This window comes from Leopardus geoffroyi, chromosome A1 (assembly GCF_018350155.1).
Source record: "Leopardus geoffroyi isolate Oge1 chromosome A1, O.geoffroyi_Oge1_pat1.0, whole genome shotgun sequence".
NCBI lineage: Eukaryota > Metazoa > Chordata > Mammalia > Carnivora > Felidae > Leopardus > Leopardus geoffroyi.
In genome coordinates this window covers 11,373,450-11,399,594 of record NC_059326.1, presented here as the reverse complement: position 1 = coordinate 11,399,594, position 26,145 = coordinate 11,373,450, and the positions used below count along the sequence as shown (strand labels likewise).

At 42.3% G+C, this 26,145-nt stretch overlaps 1 protein-coding gene across 10 annotated transcripts in view; it reads right to left on the bottom strand.

Moving 5' to 3' along the window:
* FRY (FRY microtubule binding protein) overlaps positions 1–26,145 on the bottom strand; it is a 454,383-nt gene that overhangs the window by 67,926 nt on the left and 360,312 nt on the right. For all 10 annotated transcript variants that reach the window (XM_045472997.1, XM_045473090.1, XM_045472660.1 and 7 more), the window contains 10 exons: positions 23,146–23,245; positions 22,679–22,850; positions 17,017–17,273; positions 16,428–16,574; positions 14,692–14,860; positions 13,403–13,493; positions 7,439–7,521; positions 2,538–2,688; positions 1,887–1,990; positions 689–874 (listed from right to left, as the gene is read on the bottom strand). In XM_045472997.1, the coding sequence (XP_045328953.1) occupies positions 689–874; positions 1,887–1,990; positions 2,538–2,688; positions 7,439–7,521; positions 13,403–13,493; positions 14,692–14,860; positions 16,428–16,574; positions 17,017–17,273; positions 22,679–22,850; positions 23,146–23,245 (1,460 nt within the window). The remainder of the gene's footprint in view (positions 1–688; positions 875–1,886; positions 1,991–2,537; positions 2,689–7,438; positions 7,522–13,402; positions 13,494–14,691; positions 14,861–16,427; positions 16,575–17,016; positions 17,274–22,678; positions 22,851–23,145; positions 23,246–26,145) is intronic.

Genomic DNA, 26,145 nt, shown 5'->3' with positions numbered 1-26,145 from the left:
AAAAATGTTCAGGAATGTTAGTTCGCTATCATTTTAAGGTATTTTAAACGTTCTGATTCTAAATGAAACCCACTGGTCAACTCTTTCGGGAAAGTTTTCATGAATAGCTGGACACAGCAGAGTAGTTTCTTCGACTCAAACATGACTCATCTAATGCTTTCTGTTCTTATTTCTAAAAAGAACATTTTGGTTTCAAAACAGCCATGGTTCTTAGTAGACTTCCACCCGTGGTGCTTTCCAGGAAAAGCAGTCACTAAAAGGGTGAAAATTCCTTCAGGGGAACTAGAAGGTCCACAGCGATACACCTGGCACCTTGGCAATGACCTGCTCTCAAGGTGATGGGGGTGGTCACTGTCTTGGGCATTCCCATCCTTCAGTGTTTTAGACTGATGCTCTTGGCCGAAGGACATAATTTTCAATGTATCAGTAAGAACATATTTAATGAGAGCAGCAATCATAATAATAAGGAAACAGACATTTGAAAATATTCAATACTGAAGGATTTTGAGAACCAAGTTAACGTCAAGTGAAATGGTGCATATTTATTGTGCTCCTACTTGCTCACTCGGAAAGTTGTAGGGGGGTGGTGATCACGTTAGAGAAGTTAATTTGGGCTCCACAGATACCTTCAGTTATCTTCGTATTTGTGATTCTGTCTCAGGGTCTCTGCTATTCCTTCTTTTGTTACCTGTGTAGAGATACTCCGGTTGATAAGCCGGCTGAACTGTTAGAGTCTTAGCTTCACCCATCTCTCGAGTCTGCAGGAGCACAGAGGCAATGGCATGAAAATTGCTGTTGCAAGAGAGGGCAATCAAGAGGTGAAGAAGCAATTTTTTGCTGTGTTCAAAGACTTCAGGCCGGTAATGGTCCAAACCTGGAACAAAAAGTGGAATCTCTTAGTATAAACAAGTTTTAAGCTCGTTTAGATTCCAGGGATAGTAAAGATTCCAAGTTACTCAGGAGGAACATGTTGAAAGAATGTTCAGTTTTCTTTGTTATTGTTTGTGTTACCAACATAAAGAAGTTGGGCTTAGGAAAAATGTTTTATTCCTTAAATCAAATGTTCTCATAAAATGCTGATAGATGGACTTTTCTTGACCTCTCAGTAGCTTTTGACATGGTTAGCATTCCTCCTTCCTGGGATGTTCTCTTCCCTGGGTCTCCCTGTTAACTGAAGGATTCTAATTTTGTTCATCGCTCTCTAACTAAACTTCTGAGCCTCCCTGGCTTGTTCCTCTTCCCATTTTTATTTTACCATTTGGCTATTTTAAAATCTCAGTGCTTGGCCTGCTGTGCTCTGTCTTCTTTCTGTCTGTGTGCGGACAGTATCTCACGGCTTTAAATCGATCACATCTAGCCAAAGACCCTCAGAGAGGCCCAATATGTTTCGGGGATCTTTAGAGGTATAGCATTAGCGAGGTACCACTGTATAGTGCAGAAATAGGGCAATTTTTTTTTTTTAATTTTTTTTTCTTTTTTTTTTCAACGTTTTATTTATTTTTGGGACAGAGAGAGACACAGCATGAACGGGGGAGGGGCAGAGAGAGAGGGAGACACAGAATCGGAAACAGGCTCCAGGCTCTGAGCCATCAGCCCAGAGCCTGACGCGGGGCTCGAACTCACGGACCGCGAGATCATGACCTGGCTGAAGTCGGACGCTTAACCGACTGCGCCACCCAGGCGCCCCAGAAATAGGGCAATTTTAAGCAATGACCGATCAACTGAGATTGTAGAGCAGATGTCACATAGAAGCGATGAAAAATGGAAGAGACTACATATTTCAGAACTGTGGAAAGCAGGACGTCAATGTAAAAGGAAAGCTCTCTGGATTGTGTCTGTAGGGTTTTGACCCCATAGTCCAGAGTTCCTCTTCGATCCAATCTTACCTAAGAAGACAGCATGGAGTAATAATGGTAGATGAAGAGCCCAATCTTCTCTCACACTGTGATCCACCACCATCTCAGTCATAAAAATTACAGCAATATTGCACCTGATCAATGACATGGTGAAATTAATGTAACTTCTGAAGAGGATGGAAACACACCGACAGATCATTAAGTCACAATTACATACAGCTCTTGAGCCCTGCTGAAGAATTATGCGAGACGCTTATTCCAGGGAATGGAATTTATTTTCCGAAAAAGCACAGAATTCCACAGAAAGAAGAAACTTTCGCTGAGCTAATCACAAAATAGGGAGTCTTACTCGTTGCTAGGTAATAAGAGCTGAGGGAGGAAGAGGAGAAAAGGGCCCTCTTTTCCAGTTACTCATGATCTAACAATCATCACAGAATGCATATCCACATCCAGATTACATCAAGAAAAACTTCTGAGTTACAAGGCAGCTTTGCACATTGGTTGCTAGTCAACCAAACTCTCCAAATGTGCTGAGAACAGCAATTAAAGTCACGCATGGTCCCTCTGATTTCAAAGGTCATTTCATTTGACAGGACCTGGAATGATCTCCCTCTTCTCATGGGAAGAAAAGTCCAGTCAGATCTAAGCAGTCACTTCCCACTACCCACAGATGCTACTTACCTGTGGAGGGGTCCCCGGGGAGTGATAGTCTCTGGGAGGTAGTCAACCAGGGGGGCCCAGCATCCTCCAGTACAAGGCATGGGTAAGGGCTGTGGCTGTTTGGTCTCTGTAATAGTCAACAGCCAGCCCGTATACGGAGAAATCGGGTCATCTATAGGGTGAGAAAGACAAGCGTGCATTATTTTTAGGGAGTGATGATTTTTGTCTTCCCTATTTGGTGTTTGTAGAAAGAACCTTACAAATTTAGGCTAGTAAAAATAACTCTCTAACCATCCCATTTGGTGAGTATGAATCATAGGATCAATGGGTTAGCATTACTTGATTAGATTTTTTAGTCCCTTTATGTTTTGATAATCTAATATACAATTATGCACTAAAGATCAATGGGAAATACAGACGTGCAAAAAGAAAACATTAAATCATTCTCATCACTGCGAGAACGTGGGCTTTCTCCAGTCTTCCCCATTGCAGTAAAATGCAATTCCATGTTTCCAGTTTGCTCAGGACAGGAGCCTTAGAGCTATCTGTGACGTTTCTCTTACATCTCGCATCCAACTCATAATCATGATAATCATGATGAGGATAATAGTAATAATAAAAATAAGTACATTAGGAGCTAACACAGGGAATACCTACTTTGTACCAGGCACTTTTCTATGCGTTGTACATTATATTAATAATTAATAGCCCAGTAATGGGTACCTCTTACCCCTACTTGACAGAAGGGAAATAGAGGTTAGGTAACTTGGCATCATATTCAGTGAGCTGTACCTTCAAAACATATCCAGAATAGGTCCACTTTTCACCATCTCCATCACTGCCAGGGTAAGGCACTCTGTTCTCTCACATGGTTACTGCAATGGCTTCCCTACGGTTTCCCTGCTTCTGTCCTGGCCCCGCTACAGTCTGTTTTTCCACAGAGAAGCCAGAGCAGTCATTTTACAACAGGAGTTCATTCATGTCTTTCTCTCTGCTTCACACTCTCCAGTGGCTCCCCTCTCCACTCAGAATGAAGTCCAAACTCTACACCATGGCCTTTAAGGCCTTACACGGTCTTCCTGCTGTTTCTCCCTTGGCTCATCTCCCACCACCAGCACCCTTGCCCACGCCATGCCAGTCATTTGGGCTTTCTTGCTGTTCTGTGATCACGCTTGGCACCACCCAGCTTCAGGGACTTCACCTCTAGCTTTCCTTTTGGCCGCAGAGCTGTCCTGGAGAGCCACGTGATTCTTTCCTCCACTTCACACAAGCCTTTGCCCAAGCATCAATTTATTGCAGAGGATTTCCAGGAAATCCCCAATCATTTGAAAACCCCTCCGCCTCTCACCCTGCTTTAATTTTCCTTTCTGGCACAGATCACCCATTCCCCAGCACTGACTGCCTCCTCCGACTCTCAAACAAGCTGCACGACAGCGGACACGTTCTTTTGTTCGCTGCTGTTTCCCTAGTTCCGCGAACAGTATCTGACATGTGGCAGGGAATCAACAAGTATTTTTTGAATGAATGAACTTCCTCAACAATATCTTTAAAGTAAGCACAGCAACAAGTTTCAAAACAACCTACCCTCATACCTAAAGGAGCTAGAAAAAGAACGAACAAAACACAAATCCAGCAGAATGAAGGAAATAATAAAAATGAGAGCAGAAATAAATGATACAGCAACTAAAAACCAAAACAAACCAATAATAGAACATATCAACGAAACCAAGAGCCGGTTCTTCTAGGAGGTCAACAAAATTGATAAGCCTCTAGCCAGACTCATGATGGCGCTCTTTTTTTATAATGCTCTCCATAGAGGCGGGTGGCATTCAAAGACCGCATTTCCTCTCGGGGTCACGTGATATGAGCCAGGTACATGGCTTCAGACAAGCTGGCTCAATCTGGAGAGTTGTGGTGTATCCAAGAAGAACGATGTATTAGATCAGCTTTAGGCAATTTCTCCCAAATAAAGTTTTTCTTGGCTGCACTCTTGAAAGGCAGTGAGAGGTCACAGATTCGAGGCTGCTGGTCCCCTGTAAAAGGCTGGGCTTACTAGTTAGCAGAGTGGATGGACGGGGTGTCTTCCTACTGTGAAGACTGAGGCTCCCCACAAGGGCAGGTGCTCGGACACAGCCCCCTTCTGGGATGGCAGGGAAGGGAGTTTCCAGGGCAAGGCCAGGATTCGCCTCAGAAAGTGACCGTTGGGTCTTACTAACGCACCAAAAATCGAGCAACTGGAACCCTATAAATTCTATGCCACGGAGCTAGGCCACAACAGTTTTAGTCCAGAAAAAAATGTAAAGGGGGTGTGACAGTTCCTCATCTCATCTCAGACCTCCGGGTAAACTACCTACAGGATGTTTCACTTTCAGCAAATTAACATCTTGAATAACCATCCAGGATAAGCTGGTTGCAAAATGTACCCCTAAGTAATCAGCTACTCTATAATGAAACTTAAAAGGAGAACAAAAATGGGGAGACTACCAAAGAATTAGGAAAAAAGAAACTTGTGATATTTCTGTTAGGAAAGTATATAATTTTCTTTGTTTCAATGATGTTCTCAGGTACACAGCCCATCAGCAAAAATGTGTTGGATTTTTGGTGGTTGGATTAGGAGTAAGTTGGCCTGAAACTGGTTTTCTACAGTCAGGTCTAAACCACTAGGACTCAGCTGCTATCCAGCCTAACTAGATGTAGCCTTATTATGGAGACACATACACTAACATATGGCCTTGGAAAATAATCCAGGTATTTTAAGTAGCTCTAAAACAGCTTACATAATATTAATAGGAAGATCTTTATAGATCTAGGTCTAAATCAGTTTTCTGGTCCATTTTACTCAAGGTAGTATAGTTTGTCTGTTTTCGTTTTTGTTTTTAATAGAAAATACTTTTGAGAGGCTGCACATGGTCTTTCCATCTGGGTAAACCCAGATTATGAAGCCTCAGGCCACTAGGTCTCACCTGATTTCTCCTTACCCTTCCTATCTCTACTAATCCTTCCAGGAATTCAGGGAGAAAATAATCACCCTTAACATATACCAGATGGCTGGCCATAAGGTTTTCGAATTGAGCCTACCAATCTTTGTTTTTCTTGTAGCATAGGCTATATCCCTCATTGTGTAGTTAGAACCAAAAATACATCAGGCAGAACCCAGTTACCAAAGTCCTAAGGGTATTTGTCCCCTATTAGATGAGGTGCTACCCTCCAGACAGCCAGAGTCAAGGTCTATTACTTAAACACTTGGAAAAGGACCTTAGGGGCGCCTGGGTGGCGCAGTCGGTTAAGCGTCCGACTTCAGCCAGGTCACGATCTCAAGGTCCGTGAGTTCGAGCCCCGCGTCGGGCTCTGGGCTGATGGCTCAGAGCCTGGAGCCTGTTTCCGATTCTGTGTCTCCTTCTCTCTCTGCCCCTCCCCCGTTCATGCTCTGTCTCTCTCTGTCCCAAAAATAAATAAACGTTGAAAAAAAAAATTTAAAAAAAAAAAAAGGAAAAGGACCTTAATATGTTCTGGACTTTCTGTGATAAGGGAGGATATGTTTGAGTAACTTCATTTCATTTTCTCTTATAATGAGTAATTTAAAATATAAGCTCTCAGTTCCATAACAACATGCCATGAATTGGAACTTCTGTGGTCAATAACCGTAATCATGTAAAGCATATTATTGACACATGACTCAAATTCTGTGCCAAAATTTTCCCATTAAAATGCTGTTTGTGTAGGCAAAACAAATCTATAAAAAAACATTTCTAGGTGAAGTAGATGCCCATAACGATAACATTAGACTTCTTTTTAACCCTTTACAACTATTCACAATGGTTTTGTTTTTCCCTTCACAAATACTTCATTACTTTTTCTTTTTGTCCCTAAAGCCAGTGGTCTGAGTTTATATAATGACATAATTATTATTATAATTATCCTCTGAAATTCACTATTTACATATTTTCAAAATAATTCTTTCTTTATTATAGTGATTCTATCAAATTCTATGTCCGGGAGCCAGAGCAAAGAGGCACACTTTAAAGGAATCAACTGCCAAAGAGCAATATTCCTGACTAACCGGTTAGCAGAGTGGGTGGAGGGGGTGTCTTTCTACTCTGAAGACTGAGGCTCCCCACAAAGGCAGGTGCTTGGACACCGCCCACTTCTGGGATGTCAACAGCTACAAAGGTCCTATGAAGTGACTTAAAAAATGAACGTAATTCATGAAATACCATCACATTTACAATTTCCACCAAAACAGTCAAATAAATCCCATCAGACAGTTTACTGATTCCCTCACCATACTGAAATGTCACAGGAAGTGTTCTTTGGTTCCAGAATTTCTGTAACTTGTGACCAAATGATACCCTTTACCTGCTCCGTACCCACAGAAGCTGTTCAGGGCTTAAACAAAATAAATGAATGCATTGACCTTTTTGGTTTTCCCACCTTCTCAGGGTACGAAGAGATTCCTGTGACAATTATATCTCCCAGGTTAGTAATTTTCACTTGGCTACTGAGACTATGCCATTGAGAGACTCACGGTGAAAACCGATCCTCCCCTGGGTGAGCTGACGCACAGAGCTTAAAGGTCAAATGCTCTAAGATAGGTTGAAAAATTGAGCTGCGACATTTGTTCTCAAATGGACAATTTCTTACTAGCCTTTCCCCAGATGCATCACCAAGGAAAAAACGCCAGGAATATAAAAGTACAGATTTGGGCTGTAGTTTGAGGTTTTCTGATTTTGAGTTGCCCACTGTGGAGTTTGTTTTTACTTTAAGATGCTGACTCTATGCTTACCTGCACAGTCGGATCACATGGTTACTTAATATTTATGGGTCCCTTTTTAGTCATTAGAACAAGAATAATCAAAACACTCATTTTCTACTCTCCAAATACCTGCATTCCGTCTGAAACCCCACTTCCTGCTGGTACTTACTTTTATCTTCATCATATGATCCTCCAGAGCTATTGCTGTATCTTGACTCTAGGCGGGTGTGGGCTCTGATGACGTTACTAAACCTTCAAATACAAGAACAACCATCAGAAATACTGACACGTGCGTGTATGTGCTGTTACTCGCAAACACATACTATTATTTAGTGATTGAGTTTTTGGCAGCAAGTTCCAATGATGCTTTTCCTAAATAAATCCTGGAAAAATTGTACCCCTAACATTTTGTTTTTCTCGAGAGGGCCAGTAGTCACTCTTGCTCAGGAGCACAGGTTCAAGTCTCGATGAGATCAATATTTTCAGGCTAATATCTGAATTGAACGAGGAGATAGCATTTGGTTAGAAAGAAAATAGCAATGGCACTGAGTAATAGGAACCTCTTGTTCACATGGTTGCCTGGCACATGGTAGGTGGTCAATACGTAATTGCTGATTAATTAAGTCAATGTAGATAGAATTGGAAATATACAAAAATGGTTTCATAACAAATCTTGGGCTTCGTCAGCTTTACAGTATCCCTTAAAATGATGTGAAGGTTTTCAGGAAAAGGTCCCTGGTGAGGAAATAGGGTGGGTAGGGTTATACAACTTGTCAAGTGTCAACCACAGGAAGGCGGCAGTAGAAGGATGCTTCTAGTGCCATACTGCCTCTGAGCAGGAGAACAGGTGATTTTAGTACTGAGCTCTCCCTCACTAGCTCTGTGGCCTTGGCCAGGTCCCGTATCTCCTTAGGGACCCTATTTCCACACCTGCCAAAAAGGAAAAATAAATAGTTCACCCTTTATTTCACTGGAATTGTTGTGGGAATCAAAAGAAATAATGCAAGAATGTTTCCCAAACCGTGAGACGTCTAACCACCAAGGTATTAATTATTATATTTCTACCTTGAATTTCTAGAATTCCTTCTCTCTTCAGGGCACCAAAGGCTTTCAAATCAACAGCGTTTTTATTATCCAAAGGCCTATAATGTGGGGCAAGAGTGTGGCTGAGGAGAAGTGTTGATAAAATGTTATGTCTATATTTATTTTATATAAAATGACATAAACAAGTTTTATCTACTTAATATATATGCTGCCAAAGCAAAGAATTAAGTCCATCTGAAAATATCTGGAAAATTCAAACCACAGCAGGTGTGTTCTCCTTCATTACTGACTGGGTGTTCTGCCTTAATTGACCACAGATCAGTGCTTTATTTCCCTCTAGAACACGGGGAAATTCAGGGCTATTGCTATCCTCCAGTGTATGGAGAAAAAGGCATGCTTTAGGAAAAAGTACTCGATGTTCCGTTTAGATGCCTGCCTTGTCCCGGGTATATAACCTCAGAACGTTGCATCATTGATTTAGATTTACGGAACACAGTAATGTAACAGACAGTAATGACTCTGCTTTTATGCACTTCTTAAATGTATGCAGCAGATTTCTGACAGTCATATTCCCCCCAGTAACTCTGTATTTCAAACATTATTGTCATAGCTATTGGGCTATTGCTTTGTGAATCCATAAAACAGAACATCTAGGACATCTGCTCAGTCTGTCTACATCAGACCGAACTTACAAGATGAGTAAAGTGACAAGCCTATTACCTTCTGAAGGTGTTCTTTAATCACATTTGTGCTGATAAATGCAACATTAAAAATGATGTATGCAGAGTCCAGATCTCATTCAGCAAAGAACAAAAGCAGAGTAATGAAAAAATTCCACATCTGGAGATTTCCACGGGACAGAGAGCTCAAGAACTATATATGGTATATGTTGGTTTTATAATCATGCTCTGGAGGGACCGGGCAGGAAGAATTATAGAATGGATGACAATCCTTCTCTTTCTCTTTGAGATACATCTAAAGGAGAGTTGGGCAGATGTTTTGAAGCTGAGGTGAACAAGAGCAGCAAGCCCCTTCCAGACTGTTCTTACTCTGGAGGAGACCAAAACCATAGTGCAGCAAAGCGTTAGCTTGACAAGAAAAAAAAAATAAATAAATGAATAAAAAATAAAAAAATAAAAAGAGTAAAAACTGGCTCCTAAGTGTAAAATCTGTTATTTTCCTTTGCTTTCCTGGCTTAAAGAAAATAATTTTGGGTCCTGGCTTTAGAGGAATTTGAAGGATTAAGTAGACCAAATGGCCCTTTAATATCAAAGGTACATGTCTTAAGAAATATATCACGAATATAGCTCCGATAAGAGAAAAACTAAAAGGACAAAATATTTTTCTAAATTTTATTCTGCTGACTTAGCTCAAATTAATACTTAGGTAATTTTTGGTAGATTATTAATCTCTATCCCTGTATCAACACAGATCATCAGAAATTTATGCATTTTGAAGTTTATTGCTTTGGTTCTCTTTGAAAAACCCTTTCATGGAACTACAATTTTTTATTTATTTTTATTAAAAAAAAATTTTTTTTTAACGTTTGTTTATTTTTGAGACAGAGAGAGACAGAGCATGAACGGGGGAGGAGCAGAGAGAGAGGGAGACACAGAATCGGAAGCAGGCTCCAGGCTCTGGGCCATCAGCCCAGAGCCCGACGCGGGGCTCGAACTCACGGACCGCGAGATCGTGACCTGAGCTGAAGTCGGACGCTCAACCGACTGAGCCACCCAGGCGCCCCTACAATTTTTTTTTTTAAAGCACATTTAAAAAAAATTTTTTTTTTTTGGTTAAAGCACATCTAAAAAAAATTTTTTTTTTTGTTTATTTATTTTTGAGAGACAGAGAGAGATAGAGCACGAGCAGAGGAGGGGCAGAGAAAGAGGGAGACACAGAATCTGATGCAGGTTCCAGGTTCTGAGCTGTCAGCACAGAGCCTGACGTGGGCCTGGAACTCACGGACTGCGAGATCATGACCTGAGCCCAAGTTGGACGCTGAACCGACTGAGCCACCCAGGCGCCCCTCATGGAAGTACAAATTTAAAAAATAAGCTTTTATTAAGGGTTGATGCATTGAAATACTTATGGAGTTTGGTTCTGCCTATTTGACAAACTGTTATGAACAGCAATTTTAATAAAAACATATTTTCACTTTGTTGTTTGATTAAAAAAAACACCTACATGATAAAATCCTTCTTTGAATTTAGGGTAGTTTCTGTTAGTAGCTTCCAGTGAATCATTTTTGCTTATTTTTACACACTGCAAGTTATAAAATTCACCGTACTTTTCTTTTTTACGTTGGCTATTGAAGAACTCAAGGTTAGGTTAGTATTAACTTTTAGTATTTGTCTTCATGAGGACTTTTGATACAACAATCTTACTCTCTTCTTAGCTTGGCTCTTATTCTATTGCCCTTGTGTTAATGGTACCATAACCTATCTGAACTTTTTGTTAGTACAATAATAGTATTAAGTATTTCTGAAAGACATCAAAGGACCACTAATCTACCTGTAAAAAACATGGCGTCAGGCCTGTTTCTTTGCAGAACTCCATGGGGCCCCCTGGAGCCCAACAATGTATTTTGGTGACTAGGACCCCCAGGGGTTGGGTAACACAGCACCTTGGTCAGTATTTCTGAGCAATTATGTCTATAGACTCTTTGTCTACAAGGACTGTAAAGAAAAGGGTAAGTAATCGTCTTCTGTAATGGGGTTAGGAAGAGGGAGGCAGAAAGAGGGGCTAAATGGAGTTTGGACAGCTTATCTTTGGGGCTGTGAGATTTCTCCAGTTTTCATGCACATACCGACTAAACATTAAAAAATACCCACTATGTGCAACACAGCAGTCTAATCAATGAGGATAGCAATGTGTATAAGAGATATATGGTCTCTGTTTTCTAAGAATTAAAATCGAGTGGTTGAGACAGGCATGTGTACAAGTACCTATAAATCAGCATGACAGGGTTGGCAAGGAAGGAAAGGTAATAAGTAGACGAGAGAAGAGAAATGAGACATTTTAGGCTGAGGGCACAGTCTATTTTCATTTTCATGGAAAAGAGAGAATGCATTAGAGAAATAGTGCAGGTGGAGTATTATATGATCAGTGGAATGGTGGTGGCCTTTGGGAGAAAATATTCATATATGTATGATCACATACATATGACTATATATAAAAATGATCAATAAATCTATACATGAATAGATACAGCATTAGGAAAAAAGTAGATATATATGAATACGTATAAAAAGTGTGGGTACCTAACTATATCAGGCTTTCCAATGGCCAACAGAGATACAGTGTGGGAGGAGGAAAGCAAGAGCTAAAGAGAAAGGTTCTATTAGAGGTGTTGCCTGGTCTCAATATTACAGAGATGACTAGCTTAATTTCAAGGGCCACCACTAAAAACTTGGGCAGGACACTCAGGAATCCAAAGGGGCTTCTGTAGTTAGATGTTGATAGACATGCATCACCTTTCCACCCTAAATAAAATTAAGACGGAAAATTCAGTCTAGACGATAAACGATAAAGACTGTTACACTCCAACTAGAAAGTAGAACTCTCTTTAGAGAGATAATGTGACTATTTACCATGAGGAAGTTTTCCAAAGAAGGTACTAACAAATATAGATTAAAAACGTGTTAATTAATAATCTCGTATTGTCACTGATGTATGGAATATGAAAACCTTTCATAAAAACTTATTTCTGAGAAGGAAAGAAAGAAAGAAAGAAAGAAAGAAAGAAAGGCTTATATTAGAGATGTGTAAAGGATGAGGTCTATGACCATGAGCCACTGGGTTTGGGCATTTAGCCTGAAGGAAAGCTCATATGGGTAAGCATCTGCCTGAAGGCAGTGCAGCAACCCAGTCATGAACATACTGAGGAATCTGAGGAGGCCTGAAATGGAAATGAGCCTTCAGAACTCCAGACGCAGTCAAGTCTTAGGTCATCGTCTTCCACCTGCAGCCCCTGCTGTATTCTTTTTTTAAAATTGTTTTTTAACGTTTATTTATTTTTTGAGAAACAGAGACAGGGTGCGAGCAGGGGTGGGGGTGGGGGGCAGAGGGAAAGGGAGACACAAATGTGAAGCAGGCTCCAGGCTCCTAGCTGTCAGCACAGAGCCCGACCCGGGGCTCAAACTCACAGACCGTGAGATCATGACCTGAGAGGAAGTCAGTTGCTCAACTGACTGAACCACCCAGGCGCCCCGCCCCCGCTGTATTCTTGTGCACAGGATGAAATCCTGAGGACCATCATGAAGCATCTGAAAGCATTATGGGCTAAGTGGATTATTTTCATTATCTGATCTATTGAATTATCTGCAACCTGAATTTGTGAGCGTCTCTTCCTTGTTACTAATTTCTTAAGTGAAAGGGCTCCCTGGTAGTTTTCACTAGAAAATGCCCAGGCTGAGGAGTTTTCAACACCATGAGAATCATCCTAATTTTTATTTTTTAATTTGAGTCCTTTTTATTTTTTGTTTCTCTGCTCCTCACAATTAACCACAGGAAATAGTGATGCAGATTTTATGAATTTATGAGTAGCTTCTAGGCACGGTAAAGGGGCAAGAGAAATATCATTAAAGAGTTAATGTAAAGGGAATAGAGGTTTCTTCTAGCAGGAAAAGGCGCTGTTGTTGGCTAGCCAAATGTGACAATGTAAAGGTGAAATAAAAATGATGATGCTTTATAAGACTTGCCTCAAGACAACTGCTCAATCTCTAAGCAATCATTCCCCAATCAGATTTGAAAATTTCACGTGGAAATTCCCTCTAATTCCAGATGGTCTGTGCCCACTAGCCGAACAACCAGTGGTTTGCAGTAAGCCCCGTGGTAAGTGGGATTCAGCCAGCAGAACGACATCCCTCTTAATCTTTGTCTTCTCTGGCTTTTCTCAGGGAGAAATCATTATCTTTAGAGATATCAGAGCAGAATTGGAGTCAGTTTGTGTTTCTAAAGGCAAAGAAGAATTTGTGTGTGTGTGTGTGTGTGTGTGTGTGATTTATGAAACACAACAAACTCTTACAGGTGCTTTTGTATAGACTGTTGCTGAAAGTTATACTATCTTAAGCCAAATTTGTGCACCAACCTCTCATCCGATTCTTTCAATATCTTGCTCTCCTCGGCATCTGGGAAACTGTCCTGGCCGGCCACCACTGTGTTGCTGCTGGAGGTTGTTCCTGCAGGTAGGATTAGAAAAGACACTTAGGGGAAAAGAAATGTAGGGGGGGAGGGTTGAGCCCGGGTCTCAAGTAATTACAGTGCAGGATTTCCTATAAAATCTCATGTTTGAAAGATTCCTTACATCTTCTGTACAATCTCAGACATTCTAAACAACCTTCCAAGCCCACACCACTGAAATGGGAGAATCCCAGACATCTGTTATGGTCAAACCAAATTCCTTAGCTCTCTGATAGAGTGAGGCTACAACATTCTTGAAACCCTTTCTTCCTGACCACTTAGGTAATGAGCTTATTTATAGCGGCTGGCCCTGCTGCTGGCTGCTTTCACATTTCTGGGGCCGGGAGTTATTAAACTAACGTTAGTGAAGCAAGTCCAAGTACCTAGAGTTTCTGATCCCTGGGTCAGAAGCTACTGCTTCTCGGTGAGAACACATTCTGGCAGCAGGTGCGGGGCAAACAGAGGGCATAAGAGACCAAGGGACGAGAGAGCGGCTTCAAGGAACTTGAGGAGGGTGTTATCTGTTTCATAAAATGAGGCTGAGAAGCCAATTTATTAGAAGTGATAATACTGCTGAGGAAGCATTTGAGCTAATCCTGGGAGGTTATTGGCCAAGAAATTCCACGGACATAAGAAGGAAGGTCCAGAAATGAGATTCCCAAGGGACTGCTGTGTCCTGCCTGGGATCAGTCTGAAGTGCAAAGCTCTGTGGCTTACCAAGTCCCTGACTGATGGTCATCCTTACAAATGGATTTCATTAAACTCACGATGCTCTTAGGAGTCTCAGCTATTCTTTAAAAAAAAAAAAACCTTTTTTTTTTTTTAACATTTATTTATTTTTGAGAGACAGAGGGAGACAGAGCATGAGAGGGCAGAGAGAGAGGGAGACCCAGAATCTGAAGCAGGCTCCAGGTTCTGAGCTGTCAGCACAGAGCCCAACGTGGGGTTTGAACTCAGGAACCACGAGATCACGATCTGAGCTGAAGTCAGATGCTTAACCGACTGAGCCACCCAGGCACCCCAGGAGTCTCAGCTATTCTTAAGCCATCTCTCAAATGAAAGTTTAAACAGGAATAAGAAAAAGCAATACACACACACACACACACTCTCTCTCTCTCTCCTTTCCATTCAGTGTTCCGGGTAAAGGAAAGTCCAGGGATCCAAGACAAGACATCCACCCAGCTGCCCTTCCCCTACCAGAGGCTGCCGCAGAGGCCTTGCTGCTGGCCGCAAAGCGGTAGAACGGCGGGTTGTCACAGTGCTGGACGATGGGATTCACGGGCTCCGTCTGTTGCAGCTCAAAGAGAAGCTCTTCCATGGTTTGAATGGTGTTGTTACGGCACAAGTATATTGCCACCTTTTTGATCTGAGAAGAAACAGGGGACACAGGATGTTTTCCAGAGCCTCGCCCGCAAGAATGCTAGACTGTAAGCTGTTCCCTTCCATGAATGCATCATCCCCAGAGCCACCATCCTGAAAGCTCAACTTCATGGTCTCCCAGCATGAATCGGAGCGTCTGGATTAAAATTCGCCTCCCTTTACATGCATGTCTGACAGGAGTGCATGTCAAAGACTTTCCCTTCCCTAATGGCCGAGTTTACACAAGCTACTTTTGGGGCACATGAATTCTCCCTAAACTGAAAACTTGCATCTAAAGCCTTATCTAGAAAGCATTTTATTTATACAAACCATGGGGAAAAACGGCTAGTGATTTTTGTTTAGACAAGGAGTCCAGTCCCTTGCTGTTCTCTTCTTCCCTAGAAACTACTGAGTTTTGGTTGTTGGTATGGTTTTAAATTTAAAAACTAACTCTGGATTAAAGCTCTGTCTGATTGTAGCCCTCATTGTCAAACCTGAGGCCGGATGTTGGTGTGGCTTCGAAACAACGGGCAGCCAGAAAATCTCTCAGAAAAACAACCAGCACACAAATGCCAGTTGAGTTACGGTTTTAAAAATGCTGTTGTTTTGGGGCCCCTGGGTGGCTCGGTTGGTTAAGCGTCCAACTTCGGCTCAGGTCATGATCTCACGGTTCATAAGTTCGAGCCCCGTGTTGGGCTCTGCGCTGACAGCCCAGAGCCTGGAGCCTGCTTTGGATTTTTTTTTTTTTCAACGTTTATTTATTTTTGGGACAGAGAGAGACAGAGCATGAACAGGGGAGGGGCAGAGAGAGAGGGAGACACAGAATCGGAAACAGGCTCCAGGCTCCGAGCCATCAGCCCAGAGCCCGACGCGGGGCTCGAACTCACGGACCGCGAGATCGTGACCTGGCTGAAGTCGGACGCTTAACCGACTGCGCCACCCAGGCGCCCCGAGCCTGCTTTGGATTCTGTGTCTCCCTCTCTCTCTGCCCCTCCTCTGCTTGTGCTCTGTCTCTCTCAGTCTTAAAAATAAACAAAACATTAAAAAAATTTTTAAAAATGCTGTCCTTTTATTGACCGTATCATCTTTAAATACAAACACTAAATATTACATATCTCCGGAAGATTTCTCTCTGCCTATTTCTCTCCTCCCACCTACATTTGAAGAGAAACACCTGGAAACTCAAGATGTAAGAGCAACAAGATGTACACACAAAACATCTTTATGAGTAATAACATGATGCTTTACTGAGTTCCTCTTATGTGGTGGGTCTAATTTTTATAGAAGGTAGCTTTTAGTAACTGTTAGGAAAATATCCACCACTTAATTCATACATTTCTGTGTCCAAAGGCTTAGAAAGAGGATGACAGAGGGGTCACTGAGGCACTGACTGTCGCCTGCTTCTCGGGGGACAGAAGGAAACTTTTATGTAATACCTAGATGAGCTCCTAGGAGATTAGCATGACTGACGGAAGTTGACCTTCCCATTTTACTCGGTGCAAAGAGCACAGTCCCACTGGCAGGTGCAAATACAATGGACAGGAGCAATGACTTCAAGGGTGAGGGACACTTACGTAGGGCAAGAGAAGCGTGTCACTGCTCACGCCACACAGGCTGATCAGGAACTGCAGGGTGATCCTCAGGTTGTTGGTCCATTTCTCGTTGTTGGCTAAAGCATTCCAAGCATTTTCCATTTCTGGTCCAGGAACTTCGTCTCCATACTAGAACAAACAAGATAAAAACCGGCCCAGGAGACGTGGGGGGAAAAAACGTCAGGAGGCAGAATGCTTGAGGAAAAGTTGTTATAAGGGTCATGGCCATCTCGAAATCCTAAGGAGGGGGAGACGTGGCCACTCCTCAGCAAGATGCCATTTTCCAGCCATTTATAATGACATACTTGTTCTCATGATTTCTAGTGTGTTAGCATTATCATTTGTATTTATATTATTACTTTTAAAAATTGCGGGAAAATGCACATAACGTACGTTTTTAAGCATACAGTCCAGTGACATGAAGCACCTTCACCCCCGTCCATGCCCTATTTGTGTGACTTTTCACAGTAAGTGCCACTTGCCCCGAGTTGGGAGCACAGGGCTTGATTAACCCGCGTGTTTTCCTGGATGACAGAGCCGTGTTACTGAGGCCCGTTTCCTCTGAGTTTACCTTGGCCGTCATGTACATGAGGTTATTCAGGACCAGTGACGTAGCTTCCGGGGAGCCCCAGCCACTCCCTCTCAGCCCGTGTGAAGTGGGCACTTCTCCTTCCCGGTCCTTGACGTCATCGTCTGGGCTGCTGGGGCTTGATCCCGGGAGGAGGAGCCTGCTGTCCACCAGCTCGATGTTGTGCAGCCAGGGCAGCAGGTAGGTGAGCATGATCTGACGCCCGTTTGGGTGTGTCGTGGGAAATCGCTGGCTTACCTCTGGAGAGAGTGGCAGTGACCAAGGGCCACATGTTATCTCATCAAAATAAATATAGATCTTAACACCAACCGACAGATCGGACGGTGACTTCAGTTCACAAAGCATTTTCACGTATACAGCAGCTCCTCCAGGCCGCAAGATCTTACAACTGAGGCTCGCCCTCAAGCCTCTCGCCCCTGGTGCTCTGCGGAGGCTCGTGGGAGCACACAGGGGGGAAAGCCTGGGCTTGGTCAAAGTGGACTGGGGTGGAAGGCCTCATGAGTTCACACCCACTGCTACGGACGACGTGTATCAGAGCGCACAAAACAAGGGGCTCGGAATCAGAAGGACACGTGATGAGGTCCCAGCGGCTCCACATTACCAGCTGCATGAAATTCTGTGTTAGTTATTTAACCTCTCTGTTCCTCAGCTTCCTCATCTATACAGTGGGACCACATAGCTGGTTTGGATCCAATCCCATGGTCTTTTATATATTAAAAGATATAAGGTATAGTATATGCTCGACACAGTGCTGGTCATCTAGGAGGCTCTTAATAAACCGTGGCTAGGATTCTTATAACAATTATTGCCTTTCCACTATACCAATATTTTACCAGGTGTCTTCTATGAACTCTTAGCTGTAAAAGTGAGAACGAAGCCAGTGCGTGGACTCATGTTTGTGGCATCTACTTGAAAACTGCCAACTGTGTGGAAGCTGTGTGCTCAGTGTCGCACTTCATTTTATGAAATAAATGATTCAAAATGGTAAAATGGTGCATCCAGTCCAGTGATTTCAGCACTATTTTCTCTGAGAGCATTTTGCACTGTTTCACTGCCAGTAGCATTTAATTTTATGGCCTGAATAAGCTTTCTCCGGAAATAAAAGCACAGCATTACCTATCTGCTGCAAGCTGCTTGCCATCTTTTATTTCTAACATCTAGAGAAGAAACGGTTTGATCCTAAGGGAAATTTGCGAGCATGGTCTGATGCACTTGTTATTATCCAGTGTGGCACGTAATCTCATTTGGAGAGTTTTTGGCTGCTAAACAATAAAACAACACAGATGCCAGGAATTAAACCAAGATAATCCACTAGATCCCTGAGACGGTAGCTTTAATTGATTTGGCCCTTTTTCCAAAAATTGTAATTTTTCGATTGTGAACACTACGAATATATTTAATGCTGTGCCGCAATAATCAGGGTGAACAGTTATGTTTTACATTGCTTAAAATTTCAAAATTTACTTAATTTCGAAACTTTACGGATGTGACAACTGATATCATGAACTTGTCTGACACATAGTCAGATCCTTAGAAAACTGGAACATTTATCTATTCAACATACTGGGCCTTTTCTAGGTCAAGCCACTGTGCTAGGCACTATGGAGCCAGCAAGGATTCAAGATTCAGTTCCTGTCCCTGAAGAGGAGGCTCTGAGACAGGTGGCTCTGGAGCAAGGTAGAAAGTGACAAATGACACAGAAAGGAACAAACAAGAGTGCTATAGGGGTTCAGCGGAGAAAAAGGACTTCTGGCTACAAAGATTCACTTGCATGGCAAAAAAACTACAGGTAAGACCTTGGATTGCGAGTAACTTGCTCTGTGAGTGTTCTGCAAGACAAGCAAACATTTCTAATAAATTTTAACTCAATAAATGAGCGACGTCTTGCAATATGAGTCGTACATGATGCCGAATGGCACATGATCACAACTGAGCCAATGGTTCTCCTAATTCGCTTTGATATACAAGTGCTTTGGATTATAAGCATGTTTCTGGAATGATTTACGCCCGCAAACCAAGGTTTTACTGTATTTTAACTTGACCAGAAAGGACTGAGACTTTGGAGAGGAATAAATCCTTCCAGTGGGAGGGACAACTGCCATTAAGAATACTTGTCGTCTTTTAACAGTGGCAAAGAAATCTATTGTCTTTTTTGTAGCCACGATTAGCTTCTAACACATCACATAATTTGCTTATTTGTGATGTTTATTGCATCTTGTCTGTCAGACATAAGGTCAGATGGGGGTGTGGGCGGGGGGAAGTCTGTCTAAAGTATCCCACACACCTAGATCAGGGCCAGGATTGTAGAGATCTTTCTAAAGGGAAAAGAGGATGAAAAAATGCCACAGACATGGAAACAACTCCCATTCACCCCTCCAGAAACAAACTTAAAAAATGTGAGACGATGTTAGCGGGCTGCTACGTACATTTTCAGGCTTCTTTGGGAGGGCCCTGAGCAACTTGCCTGGCTACTTACAAGGAATTAACTCATCTGAATTACAGGCAATAAAAATCTCACCACAGGGTTTTCAGCAGTAAAAACAGTAAAAGTGAGAGCTAGAAATCTCTGTAACCTCCTTATTTTTCCACGTTATTAAAAAAAAAAAAGAAGCTATTCCTCATAAATCAAAATAGCCGAAAGGTTAATTCTTGAAAAGTTAGATTGAACCTGCTTGCAACTCATTGTATGAGCTTCTTTTGTTCTTAAACTTGCAGTACTATTTACTTCCTCTCCCTGATTTGTCCACCCTGTTACCAGCTTCTTCCTCTCAGCCAATAAAGCTCCAGTCCTGCTCCCCCTCAGGCTCTGCATCTGCTCTGTCCTCTCCTTCCTTCCTTCTTTCCCAGCCAAGCCACTGAGACCTGGCTTCTGCTGCTACTTCTCCATGGAAACGATTGACAGTTACCAATAATTGTGAATCGTGAACTGTGAAGTCCAGAGGGTAATGTTTAGATCTTACCTCCTGGGAGCTCCAGTCAAGGCTGTGGACTGCTCACCTCTGAAATCCGTTCTTCTCTAGGTTTCCATGAAGTTCACTTTCTAGGTGTTTTCCTTCCTCTCTGAATGGGTCCCTATCCCCGTCTGTTCCCTCACTCTTTCTGGGCCCAGACCTTAGAAGCTGGGTGTCTGGGTACGTTCTTCCCCTCTGTGCTCTCTCCACTCATGGTCACATCTGCTCTCTTGGGTCTACCCCTTCTATTCCTCAATGAGTCACTAGCAGCGGCCCTCCCTTCACACCAGTCTGTCTCTACACAGGAATGTCTGACAGACACCTACACTCAACATCCCTGGCTGAGCTCATGATCTCTGCCTTGCCTTACCTCTCCTTTTCCGTGGATTGGCTCTCAAGGTAGGGTCCTCACCCCCTACCTCCCAGATACCATCCCAGGGATTGCCCTCTGTCTACCCTGCCTGGTAGCTCTTGACTCTGGGCTCCCCTTTTCACTCTCACTGGACTTAGTTCCGGCCTCCGTAATTTCCTGTGTGGACCACTGTCATTTTTCCTCAGCTGATCTTCTTTCTTTAGACTGGATGTTCTTTCATCCACTCTCCACACTGCAGCTGGTCTTTCTAAAATGCATTCTGATCTTGTCCTCCTCCCTTCTTGTTTTAAGCTGATCAGCGGCTTCCAGAACCCCAGCAGCTTGCTTGGATGCCCTTCCTATTCCCAGGGCTCTGAGGGTTTCAAGGAACACCTAGAGATAAGTGGCCTACAAACTCCTTAGGGTGCAATACAAAGCCTTCCAAGATTTGACTTCTACCTCTCTGTCTGTCCATGACCATCTATAACTTCCCCTGTCCTTGCCTGTTATGTTAGCCAAACCGACCAACATATAATTTCTCAAATACAGCATGTTATTTTAAACCTCTAGGTCAATGCATGTGCTATTTTCTCAGTCTGTAATACCCATCTACTTGCCAACTGTAATGTCAACTACTTGTTTGCTTTGCAAATTTGTACTCCTCTTTCCAACTGCAGCTGAGACACCAACTTCTCTGGGAAGTCTTGCCTGATACTCCTGGTCCAATAATTGATTATCCCCTTATCTTCCATCTCATACACAGAATGTGCTTTTTTTTTTTTTAATTGTGCTTGCTGCCCTGTATCCCACTAACCATATGATTACACATCTTTCTTTATTATTAGACTATGACCCATTGATGGAAGAGAGACTCTTTTATTTACATCTGTGTTCCTATGACCCGAACACAGTGTCTGGCATATAGCTAGCACTCGAATCTTGGTTGACATGAATAAAATTAAAGTTTAGTTTTCCAAGAAGAGAACTAGTTCATCAAGAAGGCTTTTCTGGAGTCCCTCCACTGTTGCAGGCACGAGGCAAGGATGTGACTAACTCTGCTGCAGATGGATGGAGAGGTTCTCACGGTAGAAGCAGATTTTCAATTAGGTCTTAAGGAAGACTGGAGTTAGGGAGAGGGAGAGAAGGGCCATTTCCAGCAAAGGGAACAGCATGCACAAAATCAAGGATTTACAAAATGGCCTGCGATGTAAAGGATCAAGTGAAATGGAAGCAGAAGGTTCCTGGATGAAAAGGTGGAAAGCAAGGAAGTTTGGAAGAGGAGTTTTTTTTTTTTTTTTTTTTTTTAATAAGTGAAGGCGTTCCTGTTATTTAACGTCTCTAAGCCTCAGCATCTCGTCCATAAAATAAGAAGGATGATTATGGTGGTAGGGGTGGTGGTGGTAATTTCACACCAGGACGAGGCTAATTGCTTGGCTTTTATCAGCTTATTTTAATCGTTGCACCCTCTCAGGTAGTTATTACTGCAGATAAGGAAACAGAATTTAGAGGTTCTGTGACTTGCCCAAGGTCAAACAACCAGTGAATGGCAGGATCAGGGATGAACCCCGGCTGTCAAGCCCAGAGCCCCTTTCTAACCGGTACTCGTGGGGTTGTAGAAATCAAATGATAAAGGAAGTGTACATAAAGTGCTTAGTATAGAGCACGCCATATATTAACAACCCAACAGATGGAAGCTGTTATCATCAGCAGCTATTTTTAGGGCAGCTAGGGAGAGACGTTTGAGTGGAGGAATGCTAAGCATATCTGGTTTTATGTAGCAGGTGGATTGCACTGTTGAGGACCTCATGCAGGGGATGCTGGGACAGGAATGGAAGATTATGGCCTTGCCCTTCCCTTTCTGCCATCTTAGAGCCCACTGGGAACAGGCCTCCTAAAATAACAAAAGTGTCTGGAAGGCGGTGGCCCAAGGCCATCTTTTCTGGTAATACTAGGGGTCGCCGGAACCAGAGGAAACACACAACTCTTCTTAAATTTAAGGTGTTTATGCTTGAGTTGTAACTGAATTCTATCTAGGCAAGAGATACTCGTATGCATACAAAGCAAGGAACAACACAGCGACTCCTAGTGGCAAACTGAACAAACAAATCTGGGGAAAGGTAACTTGCTCATGGAAAGAGCAGCATGGTTCGTGCCAAATTCCGAAGCAGCCTTCCTGCTAAGACCACTGGACACAGAATCCATGTGATTCTGTTCCCCTCAAGGATTTAAACTTATTGAAAAGTAAGTGAGCAAAAGCGTAGGTTTGTTCTCTTGTATAAAAAATAAAATAAAGGGAAGATTACTTTGTGCAGAAATGATCACACGGGTCATTGCATGGTACCTGAGAAGAGTGGGAGGGTGAGCTCGGGGTACATCCTGGCCAGTTCACATGACAAGAGGGCTAGTGACACACTGTAGAGGGGTGGCAATGGGCCGTGCGTTCCATAGAGAATACTTCCGGGTCTCTGTTCAGCGACTTTCTTTGAGTATACAAAGAGCTTTGCTTCAAGGATCTACAGAGAGGTAGGAAAGTAAGACACGGTATGGAAAAACATTGGCTGGCTGTCTCAGGAGTATTTACATTTAATCAAGTTTCATAGTAACAAAACAAATGAATGCATGTTTTAATATAGTATTAAAGGTAAAGCATCAGTTAGTTCCTGTGTTCACAGAAGATTATATAATTGTTTTCTACTTTTCATATCCGCCAGTGATATACAGGAATAAGCAGCAATCCAGTTATCAACTACCCTTTCTATTTTTTTGTGCTCAAGGATGGAAGTTTGTACGTAAGTAAGTGATACGTGCCTGCATGAGCTGCATGGAGATTTCATAAATCTCTCTGTTGGTGTCAGAGGCCTTGAATAGAACAAGGTTTAACAATGTCACTATGTCGAAGGGGTAGTTCCTAAAACAAAAACCAAAAACCAATCAGCAGAGTTTACACGACAGGCTGGTTAACAATCATGATAACATTGATTCATGTTAACAATCATCATGATAACATTGATTCATGATAACATAATCATGATTCTAGGTGACAACTGACCTCAGTCACACTTACTAATGACACTTTCATGCCCATCTGGGCATTTCCTCTGCCCCTCATTCTTTTGCTGTTTATTAGACAAAGGGAAATAGCTCTATTTTTGTTTAAAATTCAATATTGTTGCACCCAGATAAATGAACACATAAAAATCTATCTCACGTAAATAGATTTTAATGATAACCAAATAAGAATGGAAGGAACAGAAGATATCTCTACATTTCTCAGTAGCTCACTGATTTAATATTTTCATTCAATCCATTTAAATGTAGTAAACAGCCAACATATACCAGGAACAATTGCACAGCACTAGCGATACTAAGTTAGTAAGGCTGGTCTGTTCCTTTAAGGGAGACTTGGTGTTTAGTTGGGGAGATAATCTATACCATCGAGTTATGATGGGAGTAGCCACAGCATGCTAGACAATCCTGATGAGGGATATCTACACCAGACTTGGTGTTAGGGAAGGCTTTTCTAAGGAGGAAACAAGTAAACTGAGCTCTGAAGAACCAGGAGACATTAGCCAGGCTATGAAAGGGGTCATATGGGGGAGTGTTCTAGGCAGAGACAACTGCATTTTGAAAGATTACGAGAATGAAATGGGAAGATCCCTTCTGTAAAGGAAAGAATCTCTGTGTAGCAGACTGAGTGAAAGAAGTTGGGACTAGGGTGGTAGGTGGGCTCAGAAGCTTATGAACTTCATCCTAAAAGTTATGGAGATCCTACAGGATGTTCAGTAGGGGAGTGAGGCAATGACACTGATTTTGAAGAACCACTCTGAGTTTTGCGTGGAGAAGGAATTTGTAGGGGGGTCGATATTGGGAGCTGTTACCATGGTCTAAAGGGGAACTGATGAGGGTTTGAATTAGGGCAGTTATGATAGAGACAGAAAGGAGGGGATAAGATCTAAAAACTACAAAGGAGATAAAATCATCAGGATTTGGCAATTGATTGTATGCACGGGATAGGAGCTGGGGGTGGAGGCAGAAACACAGGGAGTAGGTTACGTGGCAATTAGCAGTATAATCAAAGGGAAAATGGAGCTGAAATTCATTTCATTTTCTTGCTATACAATACTCTTTAAAGATGACTTTTTTTTTTTTGCTGTGTGTTTTTTCTTATAGTGGAAAAGAGATCATGAATAGAAAACCCTTGATAAGATAAACAATTAGGGAATAGTTCATAGCTAGTGAGTGACTGACATTTATTTTGAGGCAAACTTCAGAAAGCAGAAGATGGCTTGGGGGTGAAAAAAGGATATTTTCACTTCTTGTTTTTGATATTACTCAAGCTTAATTTTTTATCTTACTACTAACACATGAATACAACTTTCTTTAATTTAATATAATTTAACTTTAATTTTTTAAGGTTTATTTATTTTTGAGAGAGAGTGTGAACAGGAGAGGGGCAGAGAGAGAGAGACACAGAATCCAAGGCAGGCTCCAGGCTCTGAGCTGTTAGCACAGAGCCCAAAGTGGGCATCAAACCCGTGAATCACGCGATCGTGACCTCAGCTGAAGTCAGACACCCAACCAACTGAGCCACTCAGGCATCCCAATACAACTTTCTTTTAAGATTCAAGCAACACCCAGGGCCAGAAGATCTGTTCTGAAGATGGTTCACTCATAGGGCTGGCCAGTTGGTGCTGGCTGTTGCTAAGTACATAGAATAAAATGTGGAAATGCCCATTTCCTTTCTCTCCCCCACTGTAAGAGCCACTCACCCTTTTCTAAGTGTACATATAAATATGTGCCTCTAAGTACCCCTCCCCATTACACAGGATTTTAAACATAAATGTGATTATATTACCTATGCGTATTATTTGGAGATTAACTTTTCCAGTGAATGAGGCTTATCTCAGTCTACTTAACAGCTGCCCAGGATTCCGTAGTATGGTCATACCATCAATAACCAATCTTGCCGTGGATGCTGTGGTTTGCCACCTCGATCCCCCTTTCAGGACTGAGGCATTCAATCTTCCAACTAGCACTGGAGGTTGAGATATCGGGCTGAACTGCCTTCAGCCAAAGAGGTTTGCCTAGGCCAAGTTTGTGCCAATTCCCAGCAGCAGCCCCTGTGGGACTGGCTGAGGTCTCTTTTCCTCTGCCGAGGCCTACCTCCTTCATTTCCCCATAGGTGTTGATTCCAAGGGCATTCCCTAATAAATGTCCTACACTCACATCTTCACCTCAGAGTCTGTTTCCTGAGGAATGCAACCTTTGACACGCATTAACAGACACTTCAAGGTTATTTTCACTTTTTCGCTGTTATAATGTCACAGACTCCAAATGTGCAGGTATTTCTTTAGAACAGATTTCTAGAAGAGGTAATGCAGGATCATAGGGAACATTTAAAATGATAGCAGATATTGCCATATTGCCCTCTAAATGGCCTTACTAATTTGCACTCCAAAGTGATTACTTTTCTAGAACTTGTATTTTTATTTATTTTAAAAATCTTATTTATGTATTTATTTTTTATTTTGAGAGAGAGAGAGAGAGAGAATGAGTGTGGGAGGGACAGAGAGAGAGGGAGAGAATCCTAAGCAGGTTCCTTGCTGTCAGTGCAGAGCCCAATGTGGGGTTCGACCTCACGAACCGTGAGATCATGACCTGAGCCGAAATGCAGAGTCAGATACTTAACTGACTGAGCCACCCAGGTGTCCCTAGAACTGTTATTTTTAAATAAACACAAAAAGCATGAGGTTGGTTTGTCAGATGAGAAACTGGGGAAAGCCTCCCACATGATGGTGGTGAGGACAA